The sequence below is a fragment of the Oncorhynchus masou genome, chromosome 17 (genome assembly GCF_036934945.1).
Source record: "Oncorhynchus masou masou isolate Uvic2021 chromosome 17, UVic_Omas_1.1, whole genome shotgun sequence".
Classification (NCBI taxonomy): domain Eukaryota; kingdom Metazoa; phylum Chordata; class Actinopteri; order Salmoniformes; family Salmonidae; genus Oncorhynchus; species Oncorhynchus masou.
Genome location: NC_088228.1, coordinates 21,319,941 through 21,332,509, shown reverse-complemented (window position 1 = coordinate 21,332,509; position 12,569 = coordinate 21,319,941). Strand labels below are relative to the sequence as shown.

The window sequence follows — 12,569 nt, the reverse complement described above, 5'->3', positions numbered from 1 at the left end:
AGTCCCCCCTTTGAGTGCACTCTATTTCGCTGCGTTTTGAAGTCTAGAAGTAAAATTGGCATCGGAGGAAAATAGGTGCGACAAACCTGCCTTGTAAACACATGTGAATTAAAGTGTTAGTTTAAGTAAATGTTTCATAAAGGGCATTGAATGCAATGCACTAACTAGACCAGCCCAAACCAAAATAGGCAATTGCTTATGCAAAACATAGGCTACCTGCTTAAAACGTTTTAATCCTTGGATTTATTATAATACTATTATTTTAGAAATATACAGAGTTACCCAGTTATCATTTATTGGGGAATTTGTGTTTTAATCAAATCTGATCTTGTTGCTAGTGTATTCAACTTGTATATCTTAGAAGCAATAAACTGAAAACATTCCAAAACATCAATTCAAAATTTATACTCCAAAATGTTGTGTCTCAGACTACTGGCTGTTGTCCTCATAATGATCAACACATGGTTGCTAAACACTGCTCAATCAGATCATATCCAAAAGTTCAAACGCACATTGGCTCAGAGAGCTGACAGTGAAGTGGCTCACTTAGCAAGTGAACAGTGCAGGTCCACAAGACAGCCGAGACAAGTAACATACTCAGCATCAGTTCTACATCTCCCTCCAGTGGCTCACCCAAGGAGATACACCACAAGGCAAAGAGGTTTCTATCATATAGGTCCTCTTGAGAAGTCCTCTTGTTCAGGTGGGTGCAATTATGATGCTAATTCTAACCCAGGACTGCATAGTGCCTCTCATTGGGGCAATGGTGAGAAGAAGGTTAATCGGGGAAACTGGGAGGCACTGCTACCCAAAGACAAGAAGGAGAGACATGTTAAGAGTATGGGGATGGTCAGTTCTCCTCACCTCGACTCCAGTAGAAAGCCTCCCAGTCAGCCTGAGGTGACAGTGGATTCAAACAGTGACAGTGACAAACCAGAGGTTGATGGTGTGCGCTCTGAGGGCTCAGACAAGCAGTTGCCGCTCAAGAAGCAGCAGAGAGTTCCGACTGACACGCCCACCTTCCACAGAAGGGTCCGCCGTAGCCCGGCAGTCTCCAATGGTGAAGACAGTCGGGCAGCTTTCCCTGAAAGCATAGTAAACTCCCGGGGGATATTCCCTACGTTTCGACAGCACAGTGACTATTCTGCTGAGAGTGAGGACTACCCTGGGGATCAGGAGGGACCACCTAACCCCGGCCCCGCCAGAATGTTGTGGGGTGCCCAGATCCCAGATGTCCACCCTAAGTGGATGTCTGCTTTGTACTTTAATGGACAGAAGGAACAACTGAGGGTCAATCCAGCAGCTGGTATTCAGCTTCCTCGGGCCAAGTTCAGTGTTGAATTGTGGGTCAAACCAGAGGGTGGGCAGACTAACCCAGCCATCATAGCAGGTGAGTGATACTCCACAACATATTCTCTCTCTCTCTGTCTGTCTCTCTCTCTCTCTCTCTCTCTCTCTCTCTCTCTCTCAGAATACACTGCAGACGTAACATGTCTGGGTTTGTTTAATTCATCATTAATATATTAATTTAATGGTTACATGACATGGTTGGGAAGATGAGAGGAATAGGGAAATCAGCTGTTATGTGGTGCAAATGGGTTATTAAGGGGTGAAATTCCGCTGGGCACACCACGTCATTTTAACGTAAAAATGTGGAATGGAAACTATGTGTTTGATGTATTTGAAACCTTTCCACCAATTCCGCTCCAGCCACTACCACGAGCCCGTCCTCCCCAATTAAGGTTCCACCAACCAGTGGTAGATCTCCACAGACCTGCAACCTTTGCATGCTATCTTGAACATGCACACTTTCTATAATTACATAATAATTATTTTCTAGTTACAGTTACCTCAACATGTGGCCATGGATGAGTTACTCATTTTAAGGTTAAATCAAATTTGTTTGTAAGATAGCCTTAACTATAGGCTATTTACTGTATTACATAAGTCTTATCGAAATGTTAGGTTGACAATGGAACCAAATATCAAGATTTAAAGGAGATGTATCTAATGCTTGGATAGTTTAATCAGAGCCACTGTCATAATCCTACTCTTTAACTCTTATTTTTGGTTTAGTTGGGGATGTGAATCAAGTTAATAGGCTATTTACTGTGTTGAAAAAGTGAATGTGAATTGTGTTTGGTTGTCAACACAACCAAATATTCACATTTTAAGGAGATGTATATTTTGTGCCACTGACTTAGTCTGACTTTAATTCCAGTCTACAAATGAATAATTGATATTTTGGAATCACATCTTTATCTCAACCAAAACTCTAAGTTAAATAATAGGACTAAATCAAATCAAAGGCACGTTAAGTAAAGTTTGATTTGATTTAGTCCTATTATTTAACTTAGCATTTTGGTTGAAATGGAGACTTGAATCTAATCTATTCATTATTAACTTGAAGATTACATTTGACATCAACCAAAGCGTAAAAAACTCTAGGCCTATATGTATTGTCTATTTTTAGTTGAACCCTGGGTTGAACTAAAACAATAGCTGTTGATAACTTTGCAAATGTTATATAGGCCTAAATATTATTATTATATATGACTTATAGAGTATAGTTACATTTCATTTGCTCAGTTAAACCTACCATTTGGAATAAATTCGATAGCAACAATGGATCTATTTAGTTATTATGAGATCTCTCAATAATCATTCTCACGATAGCACATTGATAGTAGTCAGTGACAAACATCACATCTAAGTAGGGCTGGGCTTGGTAAAAACCCTGGATGGGAAGCAAAATGTAGATAAATTAACTCTCCAATAGGAAGTGCTGCCCAGCCTATAGTTTTTTTTCTGATAATGGATATAACTTTGACGTTCTGACGTTGTTTTAAAGGTACAAATTCAACATATTTTATATGAGGTTTGTATGACACGATGACATAATTCTGTGGTTGAACTCAAAACAACAGTTGATGACTTTTTGCAAATCCAATGTATTCTCCACATACTGTAGATTCCATGTCACAATACGTTGACAAATGATGTTGAAACAACGTTAGTGGCCGCCACCTGCAGGCTTGTTGTTTTGACGTCACGTTTTGAGAGGGTTAATGCTTAGTCATAGGCTACCCAGCAAGTAGATCCATTGCCACATGTGATGAAAAGTTCAATCAATACATTTTATCCCAATCATTGGATTAATATCAAAACTAAATTCCTTTTGAAGTCTTGTCGTTTCCTCTGCTGTCTGTGAGGTGGGATAAATCAAAGATGTCTAGTCTAGTTTAAAACTTCAAACAGGAGGAGTAAACTGAATTGCAAGGTTTATGTGGAGGTTCAATTTAAATAAAATTGTTATTGATAGTGTAATCTCCTGCAGGCGATATACCCACTCTATTTCAACAGCAGAATAAGGCAAAGGGTTGAAGGCAATATGATATAGGCAATTAATTATTCATTATTTCACTGCATGAATGTAGAAAATCAAGAAAAGAATCACAGTATTATTTGGATTGGGATGTAATTTATTTATTGATGTGGGAAATAGCCAGAATCAATGATTGAACCAGGGACTTCTCATATGTTAAACTAACATGCTACTGAAGGGGGTTAGGCAACCACAAGTCCACAAGAGCCACAATGCCTGCAGGTTTTCATCCTTGTCTTTTAACCAGGACTGGAGGAAGCAGCTGGGTACAATTGCTCAATTAAGGCTAGGATTCAATCCGATCGCACTTTGTCGGCTATGTGCCATTTAAAGGTCATTTTCCTGTTGAACTGGCATATGCAGTGTTTACCGTGAATGCGGTCTCCGTGTACGCGGGAACAGTGCCTTTAAAAAGTGCATAGCCGACAAGTGTGATCAGATTGAATCCCTGCCCAAGAATCATCGAGAATAGAACCCCCCTTACCAACGCATCTATCTATGCAATTTCAATTCTGAAAATAGCCACACTTAATAGTTGTGTTTAGTAGGACTGTAGAAGCACTCTTAGATAAAATGATTCCAAATGGGTTCTTCGGCTGTCCCCATAGGATAACCTTTTTTTAAATTCCAGGTAGAACCATTTTTGGTTCCAGACAGAACCCCTTGGGGTTCAATATAAAAACCCTCTATGGAAAGGGTTCTACATTGAATCCAAAAGGGTTCTACCTGGAATCAGGATGGTTCTCCCTGGAACCAAAACAGGGTTTTCAAAGGGTTCTGCTAGATAGCACCTTTTTTGCTAAGAGTGAAGCTACACTCCTCATTTGGGAAGTGCTCATGTTTCCACCTCCTTTCACTTTCCCTTTTTATTTTATTTTATTTGTATATCCTCGTCACATGTCACTTATATTCATCATGACCTACAAGCTTTGGCCTAAATCTTTAGTGACCCTTATGTGACATTTCACAAATTAGTTTTTCCGCAAATATATTTTCACATTTTTTTTCTATTAAAATAATTAATTCCTGAACTGGGTTTGATTGGCAAAATTAAAATTTGAACAGATAAATTACAGACTAGTTTTATCCTCTACTCTTATAAATCTGCCTCTCTATTGTTGCCAGATAATAATACAGTATCAAGACTTTTACTTGGCAGGGATGCTGTGTTCTAACCACTACTTTTAGTGAATTAAATGCTTAACCATGATATTGGCCAATCCTCCTGAGGAATATTTTCATACAATTTCCCAGCTTTCTTTTCAATATCCCAAAAATGTCCACGTTTTTGTGTGTACAGTGTATATGGAAGGAGGGTGAAGGGGTTCCCTGACCTTTAGCTGTCCCGGCATAGAGCATCTGGAAGCCAGATGTGAGTCTCTCTTTCTGAAAAACAGCTGTGAATCAGTGCCTTCGTTTAGGGAAATACCTTCAACCCCTCAACTCTCTGGGTAATTTGGCTTTAATTACATTGGAAGAGGATGCTCAATGTTTATGCCTTTTTACAAAATAATATTTGTCTTCCTTTTGTGTAGGGGTTTTTGACAACTGCTCCTACTCCTTAAGTGAGAAAGGATGGTCAGTCGGTATTCGGACAGTAGAACCCGGGGGGAGAAAAGATGCCAGATTCTTTTTTACACTTCGTACCGACCGCGCTCTCAAAGCAACGACTATCTATGGGCATCAGCGCTACCACCCTAACTCCTGGACTCACCTGATGGCCAGCTACAATGGTCACAATATGACCCTCTACATAGATGGTGCCAAGGTTGCAGAGAGCCGTTTGCAGTCTGGTAACCTCTACAGCCCGTTCATGGAGACCTGTCGAACACTTCTTCTCGGTGGGGACCAGTCAGACCTTGGGCACAACTTCCGAGGGTACATCGGGGGGATTGTGTTATGGGTGCTTCCTCGCACTCATGAGGACCTCCTGAAAGGACGCTCTCAGATTGATAAGAGGGAACCAAACCTCGCTCTCTGGGCTGACTTCTCTGAGGTAGAGCAACATTGGAGTCCTCATAAGGACGGCTACCACCCGTCCATAGTCATTATCCCTATCCCTGAGCTGGAACATGTGTCCCCCTTTGTGCCCCCTCCCTGTGGATTAACAGCCTGTGACAACACAGATATCATCCTCGGCTACAATAACCACTGGCAGCTGCGCACAGAGAAGAGGATCCGCTACCGCATTGTCAACATCTGTAACGACGACGGAAGTCGTCCCACCGTCTCCCATGCCCAGATCCAGCAGCAGCACCAGGCACTTGTCGAAGCCTTCCGTTCCCACAACATCAGCTTGGAGCTGAGCACGCATACCATCCAGAACACATCTCTACGCCAGCGCTTCATCCTCAGCAACTGCCGGATCAGTAAGATTGGTAACAGGCACTGTGATGCGGAGTGTGACCACCCACTGACGGGCCATGATGGTGGTGACTGTCTGCGCCTGGGGCCCTGCTACAACTGGAAGAGGAGGGACGGGGTCTGCAACACAGAGTGCAACAGCATCCACTATGACTTCGATGATGGAGACTGTTGTGATCCAGAAGGCACGGATGTCCTGAAGACCTGCTTCGACCCAGAGTCTCCAGACAGGTGAGATATTTCTTTCAATTTTTGGGGGGCAGGAATCCGCAACCCTGCTCCTGGAAATCACTGGTCTATGAGTTTTTCCTGTAAAACTTTACATTAGGTGCTCTTATACCTGTGCTCTTATATCTGTAATCACTTTAGTAAGTATGAAGAAAATATGAATAGTTGCTGCGTTGGGCAGTTGTCCGAATCGTTTAGACATACAGTAGTAATGAGTCACAAACAATACCTTTATACATTTTTGGGTCTAGAGCAATGTTCTATCTCATATCAAATTAACTTAATCTGTTTATAATGATGTTCTTTACTAGTTCTGACAAAGACAAAAAATGGTTTTGTCTCTGTCATCCTTAGCCTTCCTTAGCTACCGCAACCAAAAAAAGTACTTTGCTGCCTGTCCCTGTATGTATGGGACTTTGTGCATGTTTTTAACGATAATGACGGTAATGATATTGAGGTTCTACAGAGACCTTGGGAGCGTAACGCCTAATTAGCGATATCTTGATTTACTAAAGAGGCCTTAAGTGTCTGTCTTCAAGGCACACAAGTTTAAGCTCTGGAACAGTTTCTGAAAGCAAGTGAAACTGGGAATGGGACGAGAAGCCAAAGTATACAGTTATTATGGCTAAACAATGAAAGCAGAAGTCTCCTCCGCTCCGTTCTATTCATTTTGACAGGCAGGCTTATTTGCGTTTCAAACAAAATACATGCTGTATTGCCATAATATCTTTTTTGCTTAATAGTGCACAGCATGTAGGTAGAAATACTAAACGTGTGTCTGTTGTCTGATCCATTTCACAGATGTGAGAGATCAATAGACCATCCATATACATATAAAGTTTGCACTCATTCAAGGATTTTTCTTTGTTTTTACTATTTTCTACATTGTAGAATAATAGTGAAAACATCAAAACTATGAAATAAAACATATGGAATCATGTAGTTGGTTACTACACATATGGAGTCATCGTGTAGTAACCAAAAAAGTGTTCAACAAATCAAAATATATTTAATATTTTAGATTCTTCTAAGGAGCCACCCTTTGCCTTGATGACAGCTTTGCACACTATTGACATTCTCTCCACCAGCTTCACCTGGAATGCCTTTCCAACAGTTTGAAAGAGTTCCCACATATGCTGAGCACTTGTTAGCTGCTTTTCCTTTACTCTGCGGTCCAACTCATCCCAAACCATATCAATTGGGTTGAGGTCGTGTGACTGTGGAGGACAGGTCATATGATGCAGCACTCCATCACTCTCTTCTTGGTCAAATAGCCCTTACACAGCCTGGAGGTGTGTGGGTCACTGTCCTGTTGAAAAACAAATGATAGTCCCACTAAGCACAAAACAGATAAGATGGCATATTGCTGCAGAATGCTGTGTTAGCCATGCTGGTTAAGTGTGCCTTGAAATCTAAATAAATCACTGACAGTGTGACTAGCAAAGCACCCTCAAACCATCACACTTCCTCCTCCAAGCTTCACGGTGGGAACCACACACAGAGATCATCCATTCACCTACGCTGCGTCTCACAAAGACACAGGGTTTGGAAGATTAAATCTCAAATTTGGACTCATCAGATCAAAGGACAGATTTCCACCGGTCTAATGTCCATTGCTTGAGTCTCTTGACCCCAAAAAGTATCTTCTTATTATTGGTGTCCTTTAGTAGTGGTTTCTTTGCAGCAATTTGACCATGAAGGCCTGATTCACACAGTCTCATCTGAACAGTTGATGTTGAGATGTCAGTTAACTCTGTGAAGCATTTATTTGGGCTGCAATTTCTGAGGTTGGTAACTCTAATGAACTTATCCTCTGCAGCAGAGGAAACTCTGGGTCTTCCTTTCTTGTGGCGGTCCTCACGAGAGCCAGTTTCCTCACTGCGCTTGATGGTTTTTGCGACTGCATTTGAAGAAACGTTCAAAGTTCTTAACATTTTCCAGATTGACTGACCATGTTTTAAAATAATGATGGACTGTCATTTCGCTTAGCTTTTTGAACTGTTCTTGCCCAAATATGGACTTGGTATTTTATCAAATAGGGCTATCTTCTGTATACCAACCCTACCTTGTCAGAACACAACTGATTGGCTCAAAGGCATTAAGAAGGAAAGAAATTCTACAAAATAACTTTTAACAAGGCACACCTGTTAATTGAAATGCATTCCTGGTGACTACCTCATGAAGCTGGATGAGAGAATGCCAAGTGGGTGCAAATCTGTCATCAAGGAAAAGGGTGGCTACTTTGAAGAATCTCAAATGTCAAATATATTTTGATTTTTTAAACACTTTTCTGGTTACTACATGATTCCATATGTGTTATTTTATAATTTTGATGTCTTCACTATTATTCTACAATGTAGAAAATAGTATAAATAAATAAAAACCCTTGAATGAGTAGGTGTGTCCAAACTTTTGACAGGTACTGTATATCTCAGGAGGTTGGTTGCACCTTAAATGGGGAGGACGGGATTGTGGTAATAGCTGGAGTGGAATAAGTAGAATGGTATCAAATAAATGAAACACATGGTTTCCATGTGTTTGATGCCATTCCATTTACTCCGTTCCAGACATTATTATGAGCCGTCCACCCCTGAATAGCCTCCACTGATTATATATCTTGATATACTCTGCATTTTCTGAGCTTCCTATGCATTGCAAAGTATCATAGACTGCTTAAAATGAGCTACAATTTCCTGTAAATTATTTACAGTTGAAGTCGGAAGTTTACATACACTTAGGTTGGAGTCATTAAAACTCATTTTTCAACCACTCTACAAATTTCTTGTTAACAAACTATAGTTTTGGCAAGTCGGTTAGGACATCTACTTTGTGCATGACACAAGTAATTTTTCCAACAATTGTTTACAGACAGATTATTTCACTTATCATTCACAATTCCAGTGGGTCAGAAGTTTACATACACTAAATAGATGGGGCCTTTAAACAGCTTGGAAAATTCGAGAAAATGATATCATAGCTTTAGAAACTTATGATATGCTAATTGACATCACTTGAGTCAATTGTAGGTGTCCCTGTGGATGTATTTTAAGGCCTACCTTCAAACTCAGTGCCTCTTTGCTTGACAAATGGGAAAATGAAAAGAAATCAGCCAAGACCTCAGAAAATAATTGTAGACCTCCATAAGTCTGGTTCATCCTTGGGAGCAATTTCCAAATGCCTGAAGGTACCACGTTCATCTGTACAAATAATACCACGCAAGTATAAACACCATGGGACAACCCAGCCGTCATACCGCTCAGGAAGGAGACGCGTTCTGTCTCCTAGAGATGAACATACTTTGCGAAAAGTGCAAATCAATCCCAGAACAACAGCAAAGGACCTTGTGAAGATGCTGGAGGAAACAGGTACAAAAGTAAATATATACCCACAGTAAAACAAGTTATATATCAACATAACCTGAAAGGTCGCTCAGCAAGGAAGAAGCCGCTGCTCCAAAACAATCAAAAAAAAGCCAGACTACAGTTTGCAACTGCACATGGGGACAAAGATCGTACTTTTTGGAGAAATGTCCTCTGGTCTGATGAAACAAAAATAGAACTGTTTGGCCGTAATGACCATTGTTATGTTTGGAGGATAAAGGGGGAGGCTTGCAAGCCGAAGAACACCATCCCAACCGTGAAGCAAGGGGGTGGCAGCATCATGTTGTGGGGGAGCTTTGCTGCAGGAGGGACTGGTGCACAAAATAGATGGCATCATGAGGGAATAAAAATGATGTGGATATATTGAAGCAACATCTCAAGACATCCGTCAGGAAGTTAAAGCTTGGTCGCAAATGGTTCTTCCAAATGGACAATGACCCCAAGCATACTTCCAAAGTTGTGGCAGAATGACTTAAGGACAACAGAGTCAAGGTATTGGAGTGGCCATCCTAAAGCCCTGACCTAAATCCTACAGAAAATGTGTGGGCAGAACTGAAAAAGCATGTGTGAGCAAGGAGGCCTACAAAGCTGACCCAGTTACACCAGCTCTATCAGGAGGAATGGGCCAATATTCACCAACCTTATTGAGGGAAGCTTGTGGAAGGCTACCCTAAACGTTTGACCCAAGTTGAACAATTTAAAGGCAATACCAAATACTAATTGAGTGTATGTAAACTTCTGACCCACTGGGAATTTGATGAAAGAAATAAAAGCTGAAATAAATTATTATCTCTACTATTATTCTGACATTTCACATTCTTAAAATAAAGTGGTGATCCTAACTGACCTAAGACAGGGAATTTGTACTTGTATTAAATGTCAGGAATTGTGAAAAACTGAGTTTAAATGTATTTGGCTACGGTGTATGTAAACTTCCCACTTCAACTGTATATGTTAAATTGGGGCTCCTTTTCCAAACTGATTGTTGGGGTTTATATTTTCATTTGAAGAAATATTGTTGCTGAGATTACCTGGGCACTAATAATACATTTGTAGTGCAGTCAGTCAGTGTGTTGTTTTGCACAGTGAGGGAGGGATGGTATTTGTACTTTAAATAGCAACAACAGCAGCTAAAAAGCCAGGTCCCTAGACAGATATAAAATTAAGTGTGTGGAAGGCATGAGCGTAGAACTGACTTCTGATTTATAGCTTGCAATGATGTAATCTCTCTTTATTACTTGCCAAAGTTTTTCCTACCTCTTACCCTTCACTAAAACTGTATGAATTGCGAATCCACCCGAGATGCAAATGCTTCATAAAACAGGGCTCTCTGGAATATCTGCAGCGCAGGTCTTTAAATGGCTCTTGACCTGAGCTGGTTGGAAAAGTGCAATCTGTTGACTGCAATCCAGAGTTTTGGAATAATTAATGCAGGGATGACATTTTGATGGCATCTGTGGAGTGTACAATTTTATCTTTGGCTCTGGGATTTTTGGTATTTTTCTGTTTGAGTTATGGTCCAGGTTATCTGCAGCTCGGCAATAGAACTCAATCCCTAGCCAATTGCTGTCACTACACAAATGTGTTGTTCAAGCAGACAGAGAGCCAGCCATGAGGAATGGCCAGGTACATGAAGAATTTGGCAACACAAGAAAGTGAAAGGAAAAACGAGGAGGACATTTTAGCCATTAATGCTGGGATATTCCCCTGCTGCTGAGGGGATCCAGAATTGGTGGTTTGAATCTGTTTGCAAGGCAAACTGGGTGGTTCTCAAAAAATCACTTTTCCTCCAACAATGAAAGAATCAGGGTTAAAATTAAGCATGAACAGAATGGAAAAAAGATACATGATCTTTGAGTATGGTTCTACAGTCCCAGTTCAGATTATCCAAGAAACACAGACGATTTTGAACATAATTCTATACAATTTGTGCAGTATAACACTTCTTTAAAGGAAGTAGGCAATGTAATACCCCCTTTCCAGATGTATTGTTTGGGAGTGCCAGTGTTGTAAGAAGTTTGTTTATGAATATTAGACTTCTCAACAGACTCAATGTTGTCCAAAGCTATACTGAATGGATTATATCAACCAAAACAGTGCTTCAACATGTAGAATTCAACATATACAATCAATGATTTATTAAAAACAATACATCTGTATTTCACATGTTATGAATATGCATTATGAAGCTCATTTGACATAACGATACATTGGAGCAGATTGGCACAGCTTGTTTAATGAAACTTGAATGTAAGGCAGGCTACACTTGGTCAGTTCTTGGGTGGGACACATCCAAGAAACAGTAGGTGGTTCAATTAATGGGCTAGACTATTTGGCAGGTTTGGAAAGGGCATTTCAAACGAATGGGCCAGTGATAGGTGCAAAGGCTTTCCAGCTATAACAGCAGAAGATCAAAATGACGTGACATATTCTAGAGTAAGGATTGTGAAACAAACTGTCAAATTGACCCAGATTAAAAGCAGAGAATGCAAGGGGAAAAAAGGCTAATGACATATACTTCTTCTCCCTGTTGCAGAGCCTATATGAGTGTAAAGGAACTGAAAGAGGTGTTGCACCTGAGCAGCACAGACACCCTCAATGTTTTCTTTGCCAACAACTCAGCCCGTGAAGAGTTAGCAGGGGCTGCAACCTGGCCATGGGCAAAAGAGGCCCTCAACCATCAGGGTAAGCTACTGCTACACCCCTTCCTTCTGTCTTTACCTGAATCAAATACAAAGGTCATTGAGCTACACAATCCCTTCAAAATGATATGCATGCTAAAACGTGCCAAACTGGATGACATTGACTCCCACTGGATTGTGTTCAGTAAAAGTTACACCAAAGTAAAAAGCAGGAGAGGTGCAGGTAGGCATTGCCCTTGTCTTCAAAATCTGGTTATGATTCTCTCTCTCCCCCTCTCATTCTCACACTCCCTCCCTCCCACTCATTCACTCTCTTCCTTCTTCACTCTCCCCCTCACTATCCTCATCTCTTGCCCTCCACTCTTTGTTCTCAGTATTAGCCGTAGCGAGATTAATGAGCCTTAATCCTGGGTATAAAAGAAAACACTTGTAGCGTGCATAGATTTCCCGGCAGATTGCCTCCTAATCATTAGGGCTTTCCACTGTAAAGACAATCCCAACAACAACCAAACAAAAACCAGAAATGCCAGGGTAATGCCCTTTTGCCATTTATACATCGCTGCCAGCCCA

General features: G+C 40.8%; 1 protein-coding gene across 1 annotated transcript in view; it reads left to right on the top strand.

The window, feature by feature from the left end:
* Nucleotides 1-414: 414 nt before the first annotated feature.
* Nucleotides 415-12,569, top strand: part of LOC135558688 (pappalysin-2-like) — a 55,125-nt gene continuing 42,970 nt past the window's right edge. Inside the window, exons 1-3 of the mRNA XM_064992726.1 lie at nucleotides 415-1,390; nucleotides 4,921-5,980; nucleotides 11,894-12,042. Of these exons, the coding sequence (XP_064848798.1) occupies nucleotides 415-1,390; nucleotides 4,921-5,980; nucleotides 11,894-12,042 (2,185 nt within the window). The remainder of the gene's footprint in view (nucleotides 1,391-4,920; nucleotides 5,981-11,893; nucleotides 12,043-12,569) is intronic.